This window comes from Mirounga angustirostris, unplaced genomic scaffold (assembly GCF_029215605.1).
Source record: "Mirounga angustirostris isolate CCGP_5_RB_7025 unplaced genomic scaffold, mMirAng1.0.hap1 SCAF_2, whole genome shotgun sequence".
NCBI lineage: Eukaryota > Metazoa > Chordata > Mammalia > Carnivora > Phocidae > Mirounga > Mirounga angustirostris.
The window spans coordinates 133,466,071-133,486,478 of record NW_026991710.1 but is presented as its reverse complement, the minus strand read 5'-3'; the positions used below and the strand labels follow the sequence as shown (position 1 = coordinate 133,486,478).

The following is a 20,408-nucleotide window of genomic DNA, read 5'->3' as shown; positions in this document are numbered from 1 at the left end:
TAGTCACTCTGTCTCAATCCTAAATCTTGTTGTATACAGAGCTGGGCTGGAGAGATCGAGGATTTGAGGAAGCCTGTGTGATTCCCTAACAACATTTTGATATTTAATGCATCGTTTGAGCTAGCTGTGGGATTGGCTTCCCCACTGATCCTATGCCATTGAACCACAGACAGTTTGAAACCAACCTTAACTGCTGTGTTCCAGGAAAATAGGAGGTCTAAGCATCAGACCTGGATAAATCCACCAGGAAGCAAATACAAAACCATGGAAAACTTAATACGATAATATTTTCATAGAACACCTGAGAGGGCGGGCAGATATTCATCTGGCCTCAATATTAATTTATTATTAATAGATATTTTTTGATATAATCATTGTTAAAAGATTTATTTTATAAATAATTTTGCCCGATAAAGTAGACTCAGAGAGGGTTAAGTGAGAGGCTGTTCATAAAGATTCTATTGGTTCCATGCTCTTGCCAACCATACTCAAGCTGTTGTTTAATGGACATAGATAACTAAGAGGTAAATGGAGCTTCACAAAATTATTACTGAATGGGATTGTTTGGAACAATGGCTTTTTTTGGTCAACACTATTTCCATAATAATGTTAAGCCAGTTTTTGCTTTTTTCACTATGTTGATGTTTGCAGTAGTGGGTAAATCTGTTGGCGCTTTAGCATGAATCAGAGCTGGCACCAAATTACACCAACACCTGTCCTACTCTTCATTGCCCCCGTGCTCACGTGAAAACTACATGCAGAAAATGCCTGATTCACTTAAGAATGTCCTTGACGAAGCAGTAAAACTATGAATTTTCTTAAATCTCTACCCATAAGTATGCACCTTTTAAAGGTTCTCTTTGAGGGGTGCCTCGGTGGTGCAGTCGGTTAAGTGTCCGACTCTTGGTTTCGGATCAGGTCATGATCTCAGGGTTGTGAGATCGAACTCTGCGTCGGGCTCTGAGCTTGGCGCGGAGTCTGCTTGAGGTTCTCTCTCCCTCTCCCTCTGCTCCTCCTGCTCGTGCTCGCTCTCAAGTAAATAAATCTTAACAAAAAATTAAAATAAAAATTCTGTGTGCTGGGCGCCTGGGTGGCTCAGTCGGTTAAGTGACTGCCTTTGGCTCAGGTCATGATCCTGGAGTCCCAGGATCGAGTCCCGCATCGGGCTCCCTGCTCGGCAGGGAGTCTGCTTCTCCCTCTGACCCTCCCCCCTCTCATGTGCTCTCTCTCATTCTCTCTCTCAAATAAATAAATAAAATATTAAAAAAAAAAATTCTGTGTGCTAACAAAGGAAGCATGCCTAAGGCACTTCTAACGCCTCCCACAGTGTGGTAGCGGCCTGGAGGAAAACTGCTTAGGCGGTTGTTTGAATTGTGAGCTGAACTAGCTGCTTTTTTCATTAAACATCATTTTTTTTTTTTTTTTTTTTTTTTTTAAAGATTTTATTTATTTATTTGAGACAGAGAGCATGAGAGGGAGGAGGGTCAGAGGGAGAAGCAGACTCCCTGCCGAGCAGGGAGCCCGATGCGGGACTCGATCCAGGGACTCCAGGATCATGACCTGAGCCGAAGGCAGTCGCTTAACCAACTGAGCCACCCAGGCGCCCATTAAACATCATTTTTACTTGAAAGAACAATTCCATTTCTCTTATTGTTTTGTTGGAAAATATAGCAATTTCTTTTAAAAATATGTTAACATGTAATGGAAGTGTCAGTGTTATTTTTAAATAAATTAATCCATAAATAGTGAATTTTTTCAGGTTTAATTTCTATATGGTAAATAGCCCACCTAAATTAATCCTTTTTGGTGTCTTCAATAACGCTTTGTGTCAGAGGTACTTAAAAAAGGTTTGAGAAGCAGGGCCTAGGGTAATTTTTCTGGAAAAAAACAAAACAAAACAAACTTCCCTTGGTATAGTAGCTCATAACTTCAAAGGTCTGTGATTCTAAGATACTGTGACTTTGATTTTAAGACTCTGCGCTTCTTCCAAGAAAATGGATAGAAGAAAACATGGAGGTCTGGCCTAATGAGAGGTCTTTTGGCAGTTAGCTCTCTGCATTAGGTAGGCTTGGGTAGGTGAGCTGAGTGAAGTTGGGATTCATTCCTTCATTTTTTCAACAAAAATTTTTGAGTATGTGCACTATGCAAAATATGATGCTGATCCATGTGGAGGATGCACAGTGAATCATACTTAGACACATCAGACTGTGATCTCCATGAAAGCAAAAAGTTTGTCTTTTCTACCCTGGGAAGCAGTGTGGCGAGTCAGGCAGAAGTTGGTAGAAATTCACATCATACACTAGTTTTGTCTCTGTGGGCAAGTTACTTACCATCTTTGAGTTTTTTTCCTTATTTGTAATGTGGGAAAAGATGGTGTGTGTCCCTTTGGGTTATTTTGATAATTAGAAACTTTATGATGTAAAGTGAGTTAGCAGTATCCTGGGATTTTTTTATCCAAGCTGCATAAAGGTCTTTACTTCATAGCTACTTGCTAACCCAAAGAGCATAAAAACAAATCTGTCTTCAAATAGGAACTTCTATAAGTACATAAGTACGTGTAGCAGTAATCTTTGAAAAAGGTTGAAAATTCAACTTTATGTTAGTTGTTTTTCCAGTTCTATTGAAGTATACTTGACAAACACAGCTGTATATACTTAAAGTGTACAGTGTGATGATCTGATGTTTGTATACATGTGAAATATTTACCACAATCAAGGTAATTAACACGTTTATCCCCTCACATAGTTACCTTTTGTATGTGTGTGAGAAAGTTTAAGATCTTTTCTGCGAATTTCAAATATACAATATTAACTATAGTCTCATCCTTAGAACTTACCCTTCTTACAACTAGAAGCTTGTACCCTTTGACCAACATTGCTTCATTTCCCAACTTCCCAGTGCCTAGCAACCACCATTCTACTCCCAAGCAGTACTTATTTTTCAATAACCAGAGAATAATCAATGTGTCAGAATTAATTAGCTTTTTATAAAGAGAACCAATTTTCACTGAAAGATACGAGTTTAAATAGCTTTTGGATATGTTATATTAGATTGTGTTAATCATTGTTGAAGAAAGAAATATTCAGTGACACTTGTTAAAGACGGTCAAGAAGACTTTATTCATGATGATGGTTGTAGGTACAGGAAACACTGTAATGGGATTTTCCAGTGGGGGAGAGAGATTGGGCTCCACCCTGAATACAGCCATGGGGTCAGTGGATGGCAAATTATGAAGAGGAGGGGCCAGGGGTAGGAGGAGTTCTGGTTTAACTGGCCTAACCAGATTCTTGCTGAAGACAGACCAGGGCGATCAGACATAGCCCTGGGGGCCAGTGGAAGATGAGGAACCCATTAGATACCGAGAGTGATCAGGTATCAATGGTGGGGGGTTCTGGTTAAACTGACTTACAGGGAGGGCTCTTGCTAAAACTGGGTTATATATGGAAGTCACAAATGGGCCTAGGAGAAAGGTTCAGAAGCTTGATGAAAGTGACTTAAGCCAAGAATCTTTGTCACTGTAATCAGAATTGTGTTTTCTGCATAATCATTTAGATTATCTTATTTTTGCCAATTTCCTTGTAATAAAATACTACATTATAGGGGAAATAAAATACAGAAATTTCATGAGAATACCAAAAATTAATACAGTCAAGTCAAGCAAAGAATGTTTTCAGTGACAGTATTCCCTCAGATATGTGTGTGTGATCTTAAGCTTGTTTACAACTCTATTTAATGTTAAATTGTTAAAAATGGTGTTTCATTTCCTCAAAAGAAGGCACTTTTTAAACATTTTACTTATATTATTCTTGTTTTAATTTTCTTTGTTTAATATAAACCCATTCCATAAATCAGAACCTGACCAAATGTAAAAATTACTGTTTCTCTTAGTCTGAGTGTTCTTTATAAATTTTTACAGGAAAGTGGGTGTGCCTTTGGCAGAGGCTATTTCCATGCAGCTCTGCTTGTGCAAATTACAGAATGTGGATTTTCTTTCTCTAAAAATAGATTATCACTTGCTTGCTGACTCTCTTCAGAGTCTTTCTGGGACAGAATGATGTTTGACTTCTGGTACTTACTCAGAGGTACAGTATATGGATTCTAAACATTGCATCTGTAGAAATAGATCCAAGTATATCATAGCACTAAACATGTTTTTATTTCTGCATCAATAAATACTGTTCTATCTTTACTTATGATTCAGTAACAGGGAAGAAACTAGAGATTCTGCATTGAATTGGCTTATATTGATAGTTTTAAATGTGGAATTCTAGAGATTAGGTAGTGTAGAGCAATGATTGCTATTTCCAGAGGCAGAGGCGAAAGCGAGCCTATGGCCACTGTTAGGCTTATATATTGCGAACTATTTTGACTTTTTGCATCGTTCATCAGATGTTCTGCTAGTCACATTTACACGCATAGTAATTTAATGGGCACCTGTTGCCATGGCAGCACAGAACAAAAATGAAATCTATTATTTTATGAGGTGAGAGTTCCCAAGTGATACAGGCTGGTGAGAGCACTTTTGCTTTTGCTTGTGTATAGCTCCCAAGGTAGGACACTAAGTCTGTATTAACAAGCACCACGGGGACTGTGGGATTTGTTTGAGGTTGCTCTTCTCTATGATCTGGTCTACCTTCACACATTCATTAGACTACAGGGATCCATCTAGTTTCGCTGGTAACATGGTAACCATACACTAGTTCACATCAAGACACATGTGCAAAGAAGGATTTTCCAATGTGAGTTATTAGCTGATAAATAAGTAAGTCTATATGTTTTTGTGTTTCTCTGTACCTAGGGTGGGGCTGATAATGGTAGCAATCCTCAGTGTCTTTTTGCCTTTTTGAAATAATTGCTGAAAATGAGACAATGAGACCTTTTTTTCCCGATGCATTTTCTAAAAACAAATGAGATGTCCAATGTGATAACTGGGAGACAAAGGAATCTTCCAGAACACTGCTAATTATAGAAAAGGATGCCCTATTGCTATTTCTGTCCCACCTGCTTGTTATGTATTTATCAAATGCCTATTGCCTGCAAGGTGTGTTATGGCAGACTCTCTGTGGGATAGAACAGATCATGGTCCACGGTTAGTGAAATTAAACGCACATAAAGGAGCCAACCAAGAGAAAATGACAAGCACAGGCAGTTCCATTTTTTGCTCCCTTCCTATTTCTTTTCCACTCCATTCACTGGATGCTACCTTAAAAAGACCCATGTCTTCCTATGCCACCATTATTTTGTATTTGATTCTTCCCAGTAGAAAACAGGGTTTTCTGGTTAAACTGACTTACAGGGCTCTTGTAACCAACTCTCAGCGATTCTTTTTATAATACACATTTATCAAGTGCCTACTATGTGCCAGGTATTGGCTGAGTTACTATGGTAAATTGTTAAATTCCACTTATTATGTGTTTTGTTGCATCATTTAAACTTTCTAAAAGTACGGTTTTCCTTGTAAAGGTGCAATTTTTAAGCAGTTAAAAACAAATAGCTTGAAAAGAGATGGTGAGGCTCTTTGAGGAAATGCGGTCGCAGCTATAGCGGAGGTTTGGACGCCCCGCTCCTGCTCCTGACTCACCGCTGTTCGCTCTCACTGAGGAACAAGTCGGTCAGGAAGCCGCGCAGCAGCCATGGCTTTTAAAGACACTGGGAAGACACCCGTGGAACCGGAGGTGATGATTCACCGAATTAGAATTACTCTCACCAGCCACAACGTAAAATCTTTGGAAAAGGTATGTGCTGACTTGATCAGAGGCGCAAAGGAAAAGAATCTCCAAGTGAAAGGACCAGTTCGGATGCCTACCAAGACTCTGAGAATCACTACAAGAAAAACTCCTTGTGGTGAAGGTTCTAAGACCTGGGATCGTTTTCAGATGAGGATCCACAAGCGACTCATTGATTTGTACAGTCCTTCTGAGATTGTTAAGCAGATTACTTCCATCAGTATTGAGCCAGGAGTTGAGGTTGAAGTCACCATTGCAGATGCTTAAATCAACCTTTTTAATAAATTGATTATCAGTTGTTAAAAAAAAAAAAGAGAGATGGTGAGATCTTAAGATATTGACTCACCAACCAGAAACGCACACATACATACACACATATGCTCACTGAGCCCCTTAAAGAGGTGTACAAAAACTGCGGTAGGAACATCTACAGGTTTATGTAATTTAACTAAAAGAGTTGAATGAGAAAAAGATTTGGATCAGGGGAATTTCTAATCTATGTGAGGAAGAACATCTTCATTTTATTCTCTCTTCAGCTTCCAAGTGTGCTCTGTCTTGGTTCCCTTCAGTTTTGGTTCTTTTAACATTTCCCCCTGATGCCCTGCTCTCTTGCCTTTGACCTTCCTTCCAGCAATACGTGAGAAAATGATAGAAACTTGAAGGCACATCAGAAATTTGGCTTTCTTTTGTAGGCACAATACTCTTATCCACCTTTTGCTCTGCTACCTACCTTCACGTTCCCCTAACCCTTGACAGCGCCGTCTCTCATTGTCCTACTCAAAGTGTGACTCCAGGACCCTGCCAATTTACTAGTTCATGGCAAGTACAAAAATTGCAAATAAGCACTTAGAAACTTTGATAGCAATTTGGTAGAGGAATTTCATCTGTTGATTCTAACAAATATTTGGCTGGTATTTAGTATTTTTTAAAATCTTATTTCTCTAGTAATAAATTATTATTAATCATTTAACAAACACACTCCATATGGATTGTGGTGCTGAGGGAGAGAAAAATCAAAACCACCTGATCTTTCACTACAGACAGTCCGAGAAGCACTGGTCTAATGTACCCTCAGTTCTTCTAAAGATGTCTTTTGATTTCCTACCTTCATGCCTTTGCCTATTTTTTAGCTAACACTTCCTGTCTCTCAAAACACCACCGTAATATCCTCTCCTTCATGCGTTTTTACCTGAACTCCTACAGTACCGTTTTTTGTATTTCTGATGAAACCTTATAACCAGCATTTATTGAATATAGTGATATTTAGTATTCTATACAAATGCACTTGCTTTTTTTTTTTTTTTTTGCACTATCACCTTGGCTATGCACAAGAGATATAATCAGGATGGAAAAGGGCATGAATATCTGGGTTAAAATCCCGAGTTCTGTCATTTATGAAGTGAGGGACCTTGGGTTAGCCACCCAGTCTCCTTGTGCCTCACTTGCTTCACTTATCAAATGGGACCATTGGTAGCGCCTACCCCTTCAGGTTGCTGTGAGCATTAAATGCAACAATATGTGTAAAGCATTAAGTGTACAGTTCCTGGCACATACTAAACACTTGCTAAATGACTGCTCTTATGTTTTTCATTAATATTAGCAGCACTTTTAGAGTATTTTTTTTCTTGCTTTTGTTCAGACATTGCTTGAAATTAGTCATTTAGTCCCACTGAAGCCATCGCTTTGATAGGGCCACTTTTTGAAGACAGAGCTCGAATGGGTGGTGTGCAAAAGGGTGGAAAGTCATTGGATTTCTCTAGATTCCTACGGGGCTTTGGAGAGCTGGTCAGTGCAGCAGAGGCATCCTTGTTTAGGCTCCATAAACATAACTGAGTCACTCAAAAGATACTTTCTTCATGCAGGCAAAAGCAACACCCCCACAAGGAAAGTGGAATTAAAAAAAGGAATTTTAGAAGAAGGCAGTATATCTAAAAATATTCCCACCAACAAAAAAAATTTGGCTGGAACACCTGGATTTTTCTGAGTATAATTTTAGTTAGGTAAACATGGAAAAGATATATTTTCCTAAAAGAGGAAAGAGCAATTTTACAGAAAATGATGGTTGGTAGTCATCTTAAGATTCAGAAGATCAACTCTGTAAAAGATTTTCCTTGTTTTAAAGAGTGAGAGGTTGTGAATTTGAACAAGTTGCATTAATGATCATCAATACTCACGATCGCTTAACTGATAAGATTTACCCCCAATGAATCTTCTTTGTAGGATAATTATCTAAGGATGCAGACCCGTGGATGTGAACTACAGTGCTTAATTATGCAGTAGTTAAATGAAATGATTGTTTTAATGTGTGCGCCAAAAAAATATACTGAAACCATATTATGGATTCATAGCTATCTAGGATATGCTTTATTAGGCTTTAAAAAAATCCGTTAACTCTCTTGGAAGTAAGCAGGAATATATTCAATATATAACTAAATTAAATGCCCAGCAACATGGCACTGAATTTAAGGGAGTGGGTTATGGTTTTGTGGTCAAAATATTTTTGGTACAGTGAATGTGAATTCAAAAGGAAGACTATAAACAAAATTCTGAGAAGAGCTAGGGAACAAGATTTAAGAGCTACTTAAACCCTTGCTAGACAAGGGCAGTAATACAAAGACATAATTTGCTACACTTAGAGGATAAGAAAAATGAAGTGAAACCCAGATTATTTGAGGCCTTACAGTCTGATTCTATATTTGTAGGTGTACATGCTCACACCCGCACACACACTCAACATGCATTAACATACCCACCAACTTCACGTGTAGTTCCGAATAGAAGGTGGGGGGTGAACATTTTCTGGACAAGGAGTTCAGCTGAACACACACCCATTTTTAATAATAAGGTCTGTTAGACTTGAATGGCACAACGACAGTCTGCTAGGGAAGTGGTGAAATCATCACAGACTGTTGAGTGATTCAAAATTAGATCAGACAAAGCACTTTAAAAATACACTGTAGGAAACAATCTAATGCTGGGAAGGCAATAAAAAAATGACCTAAATCGGTCTTTTCCACCTCTGACTTTTAACATTCTCCTGTAGTTTAAAAATAGAAAAGTATAATATTTATAGGAGTACTGAAAGTTGGGGTCTAAACTCTAATGTGCTTATTATTTAACATTAATATATTTGACTCATGGCTTTGTTGTAGAAACAACAGAAATGTCGCTATAGGTTTTAGTCCTTTCTTCACTGGTATGAAATCAACAGTGAAGAAAAAGCTCAGGGTTCAGGGTACCATTTATGAAGTGGTTGATAGATTAGTCCTTAAAACTTAAGTTCTGACCATTTATCCAACATAACAGACCTTGCATGTTGTGGTCAAAATTAAATAGGGTTGTTTTTTTTTCTATTATATAATGTCATTTATAACTGGTTATAAACATATGATGATGTTGGAGCATGGTATAGAGAATCTTTGGGAATTATTAGCTAATGTTTATAGGAGGGGGAGATTGGGTGAGAAGCAGCTTCTAGAAGGGTTATTTTTCATGTTCTCCCTGACTCTCTGATCTTAACTTAAATAACTGCCAACCAGATGCAATCTCTATATGTCACTTGATTTCTCTTAGATTCAAAGGCAGTCAAGGTACTACACAAAATGAATCAAATTGTTTGAAGAGAAAGGATTCAATAATTTTTTCTAATAGTTCTTATTTGTGCTTTTTGTCATTTAACCTATAGTGATTTGCTTGGGGTACCCTTGCTTACCTTTAGGCAACTCCTGTCCTCATGTCAGACAAAGACACTTTAACCAGAAGTGGAAACTTACTGTTCTCTGCAGTAAGCCTGTGTGACCTTTTGGATAAATCATTGCTTAGACTTATAGCCCCATGGATCAGCTGCCTGGAACCAATCCTGACAGAGGCCTTCCTTTATCTGTAGGTTGCTTGTAGATCAGCAATGTACCCTCTGTGTTATCCAAATGCTTCTTGGCTCACTGACCACCCCTGTCCCATGTGACTGGTTTTACATAAACATCACAGAAAATTGGCTTAGGCTGACCTCTTTGTAATCCCTGTTTCTCAAAACATGCTATTTGATACAAAGTTCACTTATGTACAGAAAACAGAGAGGAAGGTCACTTGTCCAGTTCTTAAAGTTTGCTGTGGTAATGAGGCAAGATTAAATGACCACTTCATTTTCCTTTGGGAGTAGTGGTGGGGGGAGGTAATGACCATGGGCAACATTTGCCTTGGTGCCTAGCCCACTGATAGATGGGAGAAGATGTTCAATAAACATTTGTCGGATGAATGAATGAATGAATGAATGATCATTTCAAAGTAGGCTAAACTTTGGCACTACTCTTTCTGCATTCCTTCTTGAGCAATTGACCTCCTAGAGTGGCTAGGCCCACAGGATCTATAAAAACAGGGGAAGAGAAATAATGGGAATTTAGTGCCAAAGGAATAAAAGTGACAGTGTTATGGCCAGCCGTCTTTTGAATCATGAGTGTATGGCAATTTTGGAGACAAATATAGCTGTCTGTATCTTAACTTTGCTACTTACCTGTATTCTACCCAGAGCAGATTATTCAACCTCTCTGAGACTCAATTTGTCTTCATTAATATGGAGAAATTGCCTTTTGTCTTGGAAGCTTGTTTTGAGGTAAATCATTTTATATAGTGTATATGTGTGGGTTCAACAATATAACTGTTTTCATTTTTTTGAGTATCTTCTAGATGCCTGGGTTAGGGCTGGATTGTGTATAAACATTTTCATTAATCTTCCTACTAACTGACGAGGTACAGTGCCATAATACCATTCCCATTATATAGGTAATTAAATTGAGAGTCGGTGATGTAAAGGAATCTACACAAGGTCACAGAGATTTGACTTGAAATTTATCTAATTCCTAAGCTGAAGCTTTAATTGACCCTGATTAATAAATGTTATTTCTTTCCTGCCCAAGAGAAACGGAAATAACACAATTCCCCCTTTCTCGTTAATCTGTTTACCTCTTCTATAGGATAGAAACCCTATTTCCATAATAAACCCCACTGGGCCCAATAATTTTGTTCATCCTGCTCACTTATTTAGAATCTAGCTGTGGGCTCCATATGGGTAGTAGTTTTTGTATCATTATTGGATGTCACATCTTTTCAAAAGATTTGTACTATGTTACTTATTTCAGGTTAGATAGTGTAATTCTAAAGTCCAGATTGGTTAGGGGATGCAGGAAACTTTTAGAGCCACTGAGATAACTCAGGTTTTCTATAACCCAACTCAAGGAAAAAAACAAGCTATAGTTATATAAAAGTGCAATGGTTTCTATCTTCTGTCAGGAATAGAGTCAGAGATTCTTCTGGCCATGTGTCTACATATGATGTCAGTGGGAACTTTGAATATTAAGGGTGGAGATGTCTAACTTGGATGATCTGACGTTAGAGCTGTTAGAAGCTGGAAATGCTTTTAACCATGGCTGAGTCAAAAGGATATGAACTTTGGACTTACTCTGACAGTTGCCTTTAATTAAATGAGCCTGGCCTTATTAGATTCTAGAAAGTCAGCTATTTAGAAAGCACTAATTCTCCAGAAATCTAACTTTCCCAAGTTTTGTTTTTACTCAGCATCTTGGATTTTGTTTTCGCTTTCCATTTTCAGATTTATAATCGCTTAGATACAAATTGCTGTGGATTCCGACCTCGAAAGGAAGATGCCTGTGTACAGAATGGACTGAGGCCAAAATGTGACCACCAAGATTCTGTGGCTCTAGCACACGTTATCCAGCGAAAGCATGACCCAAGGCATTTGGTCTTCATAGACAACAAGGGTTTCTTTGACAGAAGCGAAGATAACTTAAACTTCAAATTGTTAGAAGGCATCAAAGAGTAAGTTTTAAGATGTAGTAAAATCTATGGGACATCACATTTCTATTAAATAAGTAGTAAAGGTTTTGAGAAAACTCAAATGCTATGTGTGACTGATCTAACCCTTGAAAGGAATTGTGGATGTGGAATCTGGGGATGGAGGCCCAGAAATGGGAACCAGACCTAAGCAGAATAGAACAGGATTGCAGCCACGGTGTCAAGTGTCACCAACCCATGCAACCTACAAAACTCCCACTACATTTCCTTGGCCCTCACTGTGAAAATCCATGTGGGTAAAGCTGGAAGCATGCAGGGACCTTAGGAATAGGAACTGGCAGAGCAGGGATGAGGAGGTGGCAGGAGCTCCATTATCAGGGCATGGGGCAGGGGGACTAACAGACTCACAGATATTGACATGGCAGGATGTCCAAAGGCATAATAAACTCAAGAGACTTCTCTGAATGTGGTGGGAAATTAGAGCTAATCTTCTAATTAGGGCACAGTATCAAAGGACAGCGGCTGTTTGAATTCAGGTAGGAGGGTTTTTGAGCATTTGGAAATCTTTCCAGTAGACATAGACCAAGGAGAAAAGTATCTTGAGCTTATGTATTAAGAAATAAAGGAAATTAATGCATTTAATAGTGGCAGGAACCCACTATAGAGTCTGGGCCATTCAACCTTAGCTACAAAGATTGAGGCTGGATTTTAGGCCCCAGGTCATAGCCACTCTTCATAGCCTTCCTACCCTAGTCAGAAATCAGTGACCAAGACACTGGGGTATGTTTGAGAATTGGAAATAGAGGGGTGCAATAGTAAAAGAGTTAACCAGCTGTGTGAAGCTAAGTGACTGGTGGAGAGCACATGAAGAGCACATCTACTCTAAAATTGAGAGTAGAACCCCAATCTTCCAAATCCAAGTCCAATCATTTTTCTGCAGTAACTTGTGTCTGTTCATGCTGTTACTATTAGTCTTGGTAACAATGCTCTGAAGTGTGTTTCATTAGTTGTTCTTAGCACTTCTAATCAGGTAGTGTGGATTTTATGTACTTTCAGGACTAGAGACAATACTGTTCTCATGAGAGTTTCATGAGCCCCAATTTCATGAGTTTTTGCCATATCTTGCCCTGTTAATACTCATTCTTACATCTCTTTATGGATTGAAGGTAGAATATATGACAGATTCTTTCTTTAATGTGACTAAACTAAGGAAATTTTATGTGTAGAAAAATTGACCAAAGGCATCACTTACTGAGTTGATATTTTGGGGTCTTCTTAAATCTCTAAATTTTCTCTTGGAATTAGGAGTGCCTAAGAATATGGTCCATCTGTTCTATACATTCATATGAGTATAAATACTGCTTTATGCTTTCAAAGAAGTTAACTTTAAATGCAATATGAGGAGTAATGAATGTAAAGTTAATTTTTTTTTGAATAAGTAAGTCACACATTGAAAAGCAAAAATGAAGACACTGCTAGCCCAGATTTATGCATAGAATTTTCCTATTAATCAATATAATGCACAGACAGGTAATTTTTTGCTTTTCCTTTATGAAAAGGATTAGTCACTAAAGAGATCCATGGATTTCACAGTTTTATCTCATACATTCTACCACAGCTAAATTAGTTGAAGGGTCATAGAATTTGTAAATCATGGATTATTAATAGTTCATAGAGCAAAAATGCTTACTTAATTAATACTATGGCCACTAAATTATATAGTACATGTCTTCAGGGAGCTCAGAGCATCTTATCAGCATTATTTAATTCCACACTTACTCAGACTCATTAAGCGAGTCCAGCTCTGTGGCCTCTGGTTTTTCTGCAGCATTGGAGCACCTGGGTCCCTTGCATTTATGCTCCCTGAATGCCACCCTTAGCTCATTCCATTGAAATTTGGAAAAGGCATTTAGGAGGCCTGAAACTTTGGGCAAACTGTATTCCTCGAACAAGGATATGTTCCTGTTTTAGTTGTTAAGGAGCAACTACGTTTATGCGAAATTTATTATGCAACCCCAATATTTTTATTGTGCTTTCATCAGTATTTCAAAGAAAGCTGGATGGGCCAATTGAGGATTCAGCAAAACATTCTTTATGAGTTTGAACTTGAAACTTGACAAAGTTCTTCAGATAATGTACATGCTAGACCCCTTGTTTTTACTTTCTAAATGCAGAGCAAGAAGCACAAAGTGCTCTCTTAAGGTAGTTCAACAAGGACCCTTCCAAATTGGCCTCAGGTTTTCCAGAGATGGGTCACTGTGGAATGCCTGGCTCTAAAACTTGAGTGTTGTTAAATTTATTTGAAAAACACTTTAATATTCCAATTTAGTAAAATGCTCCCAGATTTTCAGAATTCCTGAAGTATAATCTGAATCAGAAACAATTCTTTATTTAATTGGGCATTATGGAATGATTCCTTTCTCTTTTTGCTACCTACATTTTGGATTATTTCACATTAAATTCAGTCATGCATTTGTCAGCATTTTGCTTCTCATATTTTCTTGCATAAAACCCCACATTGACACTTATGAGGATACTCTTCTACTTGACAGATTGAAGTGGTTTCTATGGGTGAAATGGAGCTTAAGATTGAGGAAAGTATTTTTGCCGGGCTAACAGAACTCTTTAATTCCGTGCCTCTCTTTGCCTACAGATAATGACTTTATGTAAGATGTTAGTATGCCAAGTTATCAATGGAAAATTCAACATGGAAAATTCAGTTCCCTTGAAACATATTCTTCTAGTATATTATTATTAAGAGAAGTGTCAGCTTGACAGTGACAAAAATGTTTTCATTCTCCAGGTACTACTTGATAGTGTGATTTATGCCAGATTAATGAAGGGCAAAGCAATTGGGTAAGGCATAATATTTCTAAGCAATTACTAAAAATGAAATATCATTTTATCTTCTCAGGTTTCCCGAATCTGCAGTTTCTGTTTTGAAGAGCCAGCACTTACGGCAGAAACTCCTTCAGTCCCTGTTTCTTGATAAAGTTTATTGGGAAAGTCAAGGAGGTAGACAAGGAATTGAAAAGCTTATTGATGTCATAGAGCAGAGAGCCAAAATCCTTCTTACTTACATCAATGCACATGGGGCCAAAGTATTACCTATGAATGAATAAAAGGATCTTCTGGCTAGAATACTAGATATATTTATGCATTTTTTTGTTTTTGGTTTTAAAATCAAGTACACAAACCTCAAGTCTTTTTAGGAATGAGGCAGTGTAAATGAATATATAAAATAAATGAATTTAACCAAGTGTATATGATGGGTTTGAGCATGATAAGCAGACTTAAAACCTTTTAAAAAACATACTCCTCAAAAAATATTTGTTCATATTTTTCTCTAACATTGGATCATGTGAGTCTCAACATCTGATTATACAGAATGGTTGCAATTATTATTCCAGCTAGCTTTGTTAAAACATTTGTCATGCCATTTAACAGAACAGTGTAAACCAGAGGTGCTGACTCCTTCAGCAAAGCATATTTTATGCCATATTGACTGGTCTGACCAAGAACTGACATTCTTCAGTTGCTGATTGTTAAAACAGAGCCATCCCAATATGACCCAGAGGCAGTTCTGCATTGGAAAACTGAGGCATGTGATCTGCAAAAACACCAGGGTATACCATAATTCTGCATAGAAATGGTGGGTTATTTACAAAAGCACCAGTATATATTCTATTGTATCTATAAATGACTGGCCATCTCTGTGAATCTGAGAAGGAAGAATCACAGTTTCCTCCTTTATGTGTTAGGGAGTTTTGCTTTCTCAATTTTGGTCCAATTTATGTCTAGTAGCTTAGACATTAACAATTTTAAGGTATAAGTTACCTATTTGAAACTATACTTATAGAGTGCCTTTTTTTAATGGATGTTCTTTTAACAAATTTTGTCATTTTTACAAAGGATATGCTATAGTTTTTGTATATTTTCTTAATAATAATGGTTTTCTTCAGACTTCTTCTAATTATATTTAAATTGATTTAAATGATATTGCTCAGATATTGACAGTAGAACTAGATATTGAGTGCATTTAAATATATTGTTTAGCTTATTCTAATATGAGAAATATGAACAAAATAAATTAAAACCTGACTCTTTTCAATTCTCCTCAATGAAAGCACATGACTAGAACTAAAACAGTGAATTTGGACAACATTAAGCTTCAAATAATTTTCCCCAAACTCCCTCTGCCAACTTTTTTTTTTTTTTAAAGATTTTATTTATTTATTTGAGAGAGAGAATGAGAGAGAGCACATGAGAGGGGGGAGGGTCAGAGGGAGAAGCAGACTCCCCGCCGAGCAGGGAGCCCGATGCAGCACTCGATCCAGGGACTCCAGGATCATGACCTGAGCCAAAGGTAGTCGCTTAACCAACTGAACCACCCAGGCGCCCATCCCTCTGCCAACTTCTTAATTAAGCATAGGACATAGACATACAGTATTCACATGTTGGGTCTTTGTGTCCTGGGAAGATATGCATGTCATCACATATGACAGATGTTCATACAGAGGTTTCAAATCTCGAACAAGTCATCATTTCCCCCACACCCACCTCACCCACTCCTTATTTAAAAGCTGATATACTGACTTCTTTTTTCCCTGAAAGTTGAAAAATATAATTTAAGATGTTGTAATGCATTCAATTCTCTGTTTTCTCAGTTCTGTATGTTATTGCTAAAACACCGCATTTTATGTGTTCTAATCGAGTCACTTAATATCACTGTAAATTAGAACTATTAAAGACATTACAATAAAGACTGTTTTTTTTTTTTAAATATATACCTATAGATTCTAACTAATGTAAATGTATAGGGGCAAAATGTCAAAACAACACATGGTAACTAGAAGAGAAGACGGGTCAAGGAGAGAGGGATTTGATCGTCTAAGCATAACTTTCTTAGGCTCACATTCAAGTACTACATTTTAGCATCCTTATTTGCTGGGCTGACCCTTGGAGACGTGGTCTTCAGACCGTTCTCTTCCATTATCCCTTTGAGTTCCTTTCTCTGATTCCACACATTCTGTGCACTCTTTGGCTCTCCTGAGTCTCCACTTTTACCTGCTGTCTTTGGGCTTTTTAAGATCCCTTTTTCTCTCATTAATCAGGATTTTAATAAAAAATAAGCCTAACAAAAGCTTGGAGACCCAGGTTCTATTTTGAGCCACTGACTTGAAAGAACTCTTTGTCAAGTTGCCTTATACTTTGTCTTATCGAGGTGGCATACTCGCATTTTAATAAGCTTTTTATGGAATAGATCATTTTTATTCAAATTTGTGAAATTAGTGGTGGGAATCCAGTCTCCTTAAAAATGACCTTTAATGTTGCGTCTCAAGCTACACAGCTTTTGGGCAGCTTGGTTCTCCCTTATGTGGGTCTTGCTTTGTTTATTTGCTTCCAGGTATTCTGACATGCTTAATATTAAATGAAAGGTCCAGGAACACATGTTTATTTTAGTCACCTTTGCTTTTTAACACAGTATTTTGTTTTATAATCAGTGAATAATTCATGCCATATTATTGTTGAATAATGGATAGCTACAGGGCCAGGCTTTTAATCCTAAGTAATGCTCTTCTTTTCTCTTATTGAAACAATGAGAGTACTCTGTGCCTTTCAAATGCACTCAGATTATGCTGTGGTTTGGTTCACATAAGCATATTATGTGGTTTATTTATAACTTGATAAATTTGAAGTAGAACAATTTACCTTGGCAGACATACAAAAGCTTATTTTTGTGACTTATTTTCTTTAGGCTGATAATATGAAAATAAATACATATCTTAAAAGTCTGTAATAAAAATATTAGAAATTAAAGATGTGTGCTTTTTATTTGGTAGATGGGTTTTCTTTTGTACATGGGTTAATTTTCAGAATTTAAGTACAGAAGACTGCTACCACTGTCCATGATAAAAGAAACAATTGAACAATTAAGAATTTTATTGGATTGTGTTTGTATATGCATATATTTGATATTGTTCCTAGTGATCTTATGCTTTCTCTTGGTGTACAAAGAGCATTGTCTTAAGTGGTATGCAAATTAGGTAACAGCTATCACAAACTGTAAGAGACTATTTAATTTTTGTTTTTCTTTGCTGGGAGTGAGTCTTAGAATTATAGTTAAGGCTATCTTTATAACAGTCATATTTATTAAGTTTATTAGACACCCTGGGGAACTTATCAAAATATAAAATGTCTTAGACTTACGCTCAAAAAAGTTGTAATCTCTGAACTTGTATAATAGCCTGTTTATTCCCTCATATCTTTAAATATATATTACATTATATCTAATGAATAAATAACCTAGATGTAGATTTATCTACATAGTATCTCAGGAAATTCTAATGTTTATCTCAGCACAGAACAAAGGAAGGCACACTTAGGGCACTAGTCTGAAAATATGATATGGAAATTGTACGTGGGTCAAGGAAAGATGATAAAGACTTTTCTCTAAAAATAGTATCGGGCGCCTGGGTGGCTCAGTTGGTTGGGCGACTGCCTTCAGCTCAGGTCATGATCCTGGAGTCCCTGGATGGAGTCCCGCATCGGGCTCCCTGCTTGGTGGGGAGTCTGCTTCTCTCTCTGACCCTCTTCCTTCTCATGCTCTCTCTCATTCTCTCTCTCAAATAAATAAATAAAATCTTTAAAAAAATAAAAATAAAAATAAAAATAGTATCATCAAGAATTAAGAACTTTCATTCATGGAAGATAATTTGACTTACTGGAAAAATTATCTGACACTTGGAAATAGCCAGAAGAGATTTTTGAGTGTTCTTTCAATGCAAAGCTGGCCTTGCTTTTGTACTGAATGGTCTACTTAACAATGTTGTAGGGCAGAGGTTAACGTATAGATTTTTATCCCATAGAGACGCAAATAATTTCTGCCTGGTGGAAAAGACAACTCTAATGGCTTTACAGTTTATTATTCTGTTGGACATTAACCAGTTTTATATCTAGTCCAGCAATCTTATCCTAATATTACCTTAGCTTTTGAAACACTCTTTGAAATGGTTTTACCATCTTAGTGGTTCCCTCGCTAATGAATTATTTAAATAAAATCTTTGATGTATGTTCATTTTACATTTACATAGGAATTGCTGTTTTACCTTTTTGAAAATTTTGCCTTAAACTTTTGACCACAGACTCATATTTTATTTGCTTGAGAGTCATGATGTTAAATTTTTTGAAAATTTTACTTTAGCAATCTTTCAAAACACAGTTATATAATTGGAGAACTGAATGGTACCATGTGATTAGCATTTGGAGCTTATTTTCATTTAACCTTTTAATTTTTTTAATGGTTATCAGTTGATTATCTAGTTCAAAGGTCTGACTCTGAAGGGCTTGCTGGCAGACTGTTTTGCAACCTACAAAAATGCACATGGTAAGTGAAGTCGCAGAGATCTTTTCTTAACAACAGCACTGTGTATGATTAAATTAGTTCAACTTTTTTTTTTATCTTAGAAAGCTACCTTTTTACCATCATGATTCCAAAGTGCATTTAGTTTCTTGATAAAAATGTGCACAATCATGTGCACATTAAGAAATCTCTATGCATCTTCTTTCTAAAAAAGTAATCTGTGTTTCTTAGCAGTGCTTGTCAAGATTTCTAAAGCTTTTGAGACAAAGAGCTAAAAAATAAAACCTCCCTTGTCAGTTGCTTTAATCACATGCTGCAGCATAGCTAGCTGTGCTATATTTCAAAAGGCAAACTGGGCTGCAGAGAGTGGGACAGTCACTAAATGAGACTGAAACAGCTGTGATTTTGCAAGATGTGCCAACATTTTCTTTAGCTCCAGGACACCAGACATTATTTGGCTCATGAAGTGCCCTATGTTATTGGCTCGACTTCTGTTTAGGAGAACAAGAGGTCTTGTTCTGCATCCTTGTTTCAGGACCTCAGGGGTATTAAAATGGAGGTCAACATTTATTTTTTTACCTCCTAGTAACTTTAAAAAAAAATCAACTGTGATTCAGATATCCTTTCTAACTTTGTGAGAATACATTATTGTTAAGCTTGCAAGATTCAGGTCTTTCTTAAGAGAATGAGGAAATAATTTACAGCCTCTCTTAAGAGTCAACCTTCCACTTTTAATCAGGTAACAAGTGAGAGTTACAATATAGGACCTGAGTTTTGGTGACTCTTAGGACAATGCTATTTGCTACTTGTATTGTGTCATTTCCTTTGTCGTACTTACGGTTGGTTGCAAGTAGAGATAGCATGTTGTGTTCAAGGAGAAGTGACATGGCAGCCTCCGAAGTAGCAAAGTCCTAATTAAAGACACAAATTCCTAATGAAGTCGACTTTAGCCTGGGCTACCTACTAGATGTCAGTAGTAACATGCCTTCAAGTTGTGACAACCAAAAAATGTCTCTTGATCCTGCAAAATGTCCTCTTAGGAGGCAAAGTCATTCCCTGGTTGAGAACCATTAGTTCTTCGTGCTTCAGTACATTCATTGATAGAAAGTCTTCCATAAAAAGTAAACCTTTTAATTTGTTTTTTTGTCCTTCACATTCAGCTTATGAAGGTTTCCTCTGTCAGAGTCCTTGTATTAGACTGTATTGCCACACTGTAAGACATCACTCAGAGCCCTTTGAGGTCTGATGGTTTGGAGAAAGAGATCAATAAAAGAAGCCACATGATAGGAGGAAGAGACATATTCAGCTTTGAAATAAAAATTTTAGAAAAGTGAAGCATTAATCTAGGAACCTATGACAAATTAAATATCAGGGTAAAAATTTTGGAATGGATGATGGTTGAAGTAAAAGTGCTTAAAAATCTGCGCTCTACCTTCGTCTGTCCCGGGGCCCAGTATCTGCCGTCTTTGAGAAGATTGCCTGGAATATAAAGAAGCCATATTCTCACCAGG

The 20,408-nt window shown here is 37.1% G+C and overlaps 2 protein-coding genes across 4 annotated transcripts in view; both read left to right on the top strand.

Annotated features, from left to right (window-relative positions):
• GASK1B (golgi associated kinase 1B) overlaps window positions 1-17,354 on the top strand; it is a 49,566-nt gene extending 32,212 nt beyond the window's left edge. For all 3 annotated transcript variants that reach the window (XM_045880233.3, XM_045880235.3, XM_064585209.1), the window contains exons 4-5: window positions 11,332-11,558; window positions 14,449-17,354. In XM_045880233.3, coding sequence (XP_045736189.1) covers window positions 11,332-11,558; window positions 14,449-14,656 — 435 coding nt within the window. In that variant the 3' untranslated portion in view covers window positions 14,657-17,354. The remainder of the gene's footprint in view (window positions 1-11,331; window positions 11,559-14,448) is intronic.
• Window positions 5,518-6,039, top strand: LOC123848133 (small ribosomal subunit protein uS10-like). Its single transcript, XM_045880236.3, has one exon. The coding sequence runs from the start codon at window positions 5,634-5,636 to the stop codon at window positions 5,991-5,993; it is 360 nt and encodes a 119-aa protein (XP_045736192.1). The 5' UTR covers window positions 5,518-5,633; the 3' UTR covers window positions 5,994-6,039.
• Window positions 17,355-20,408: the final 3,054 nt, after the last annotated feature.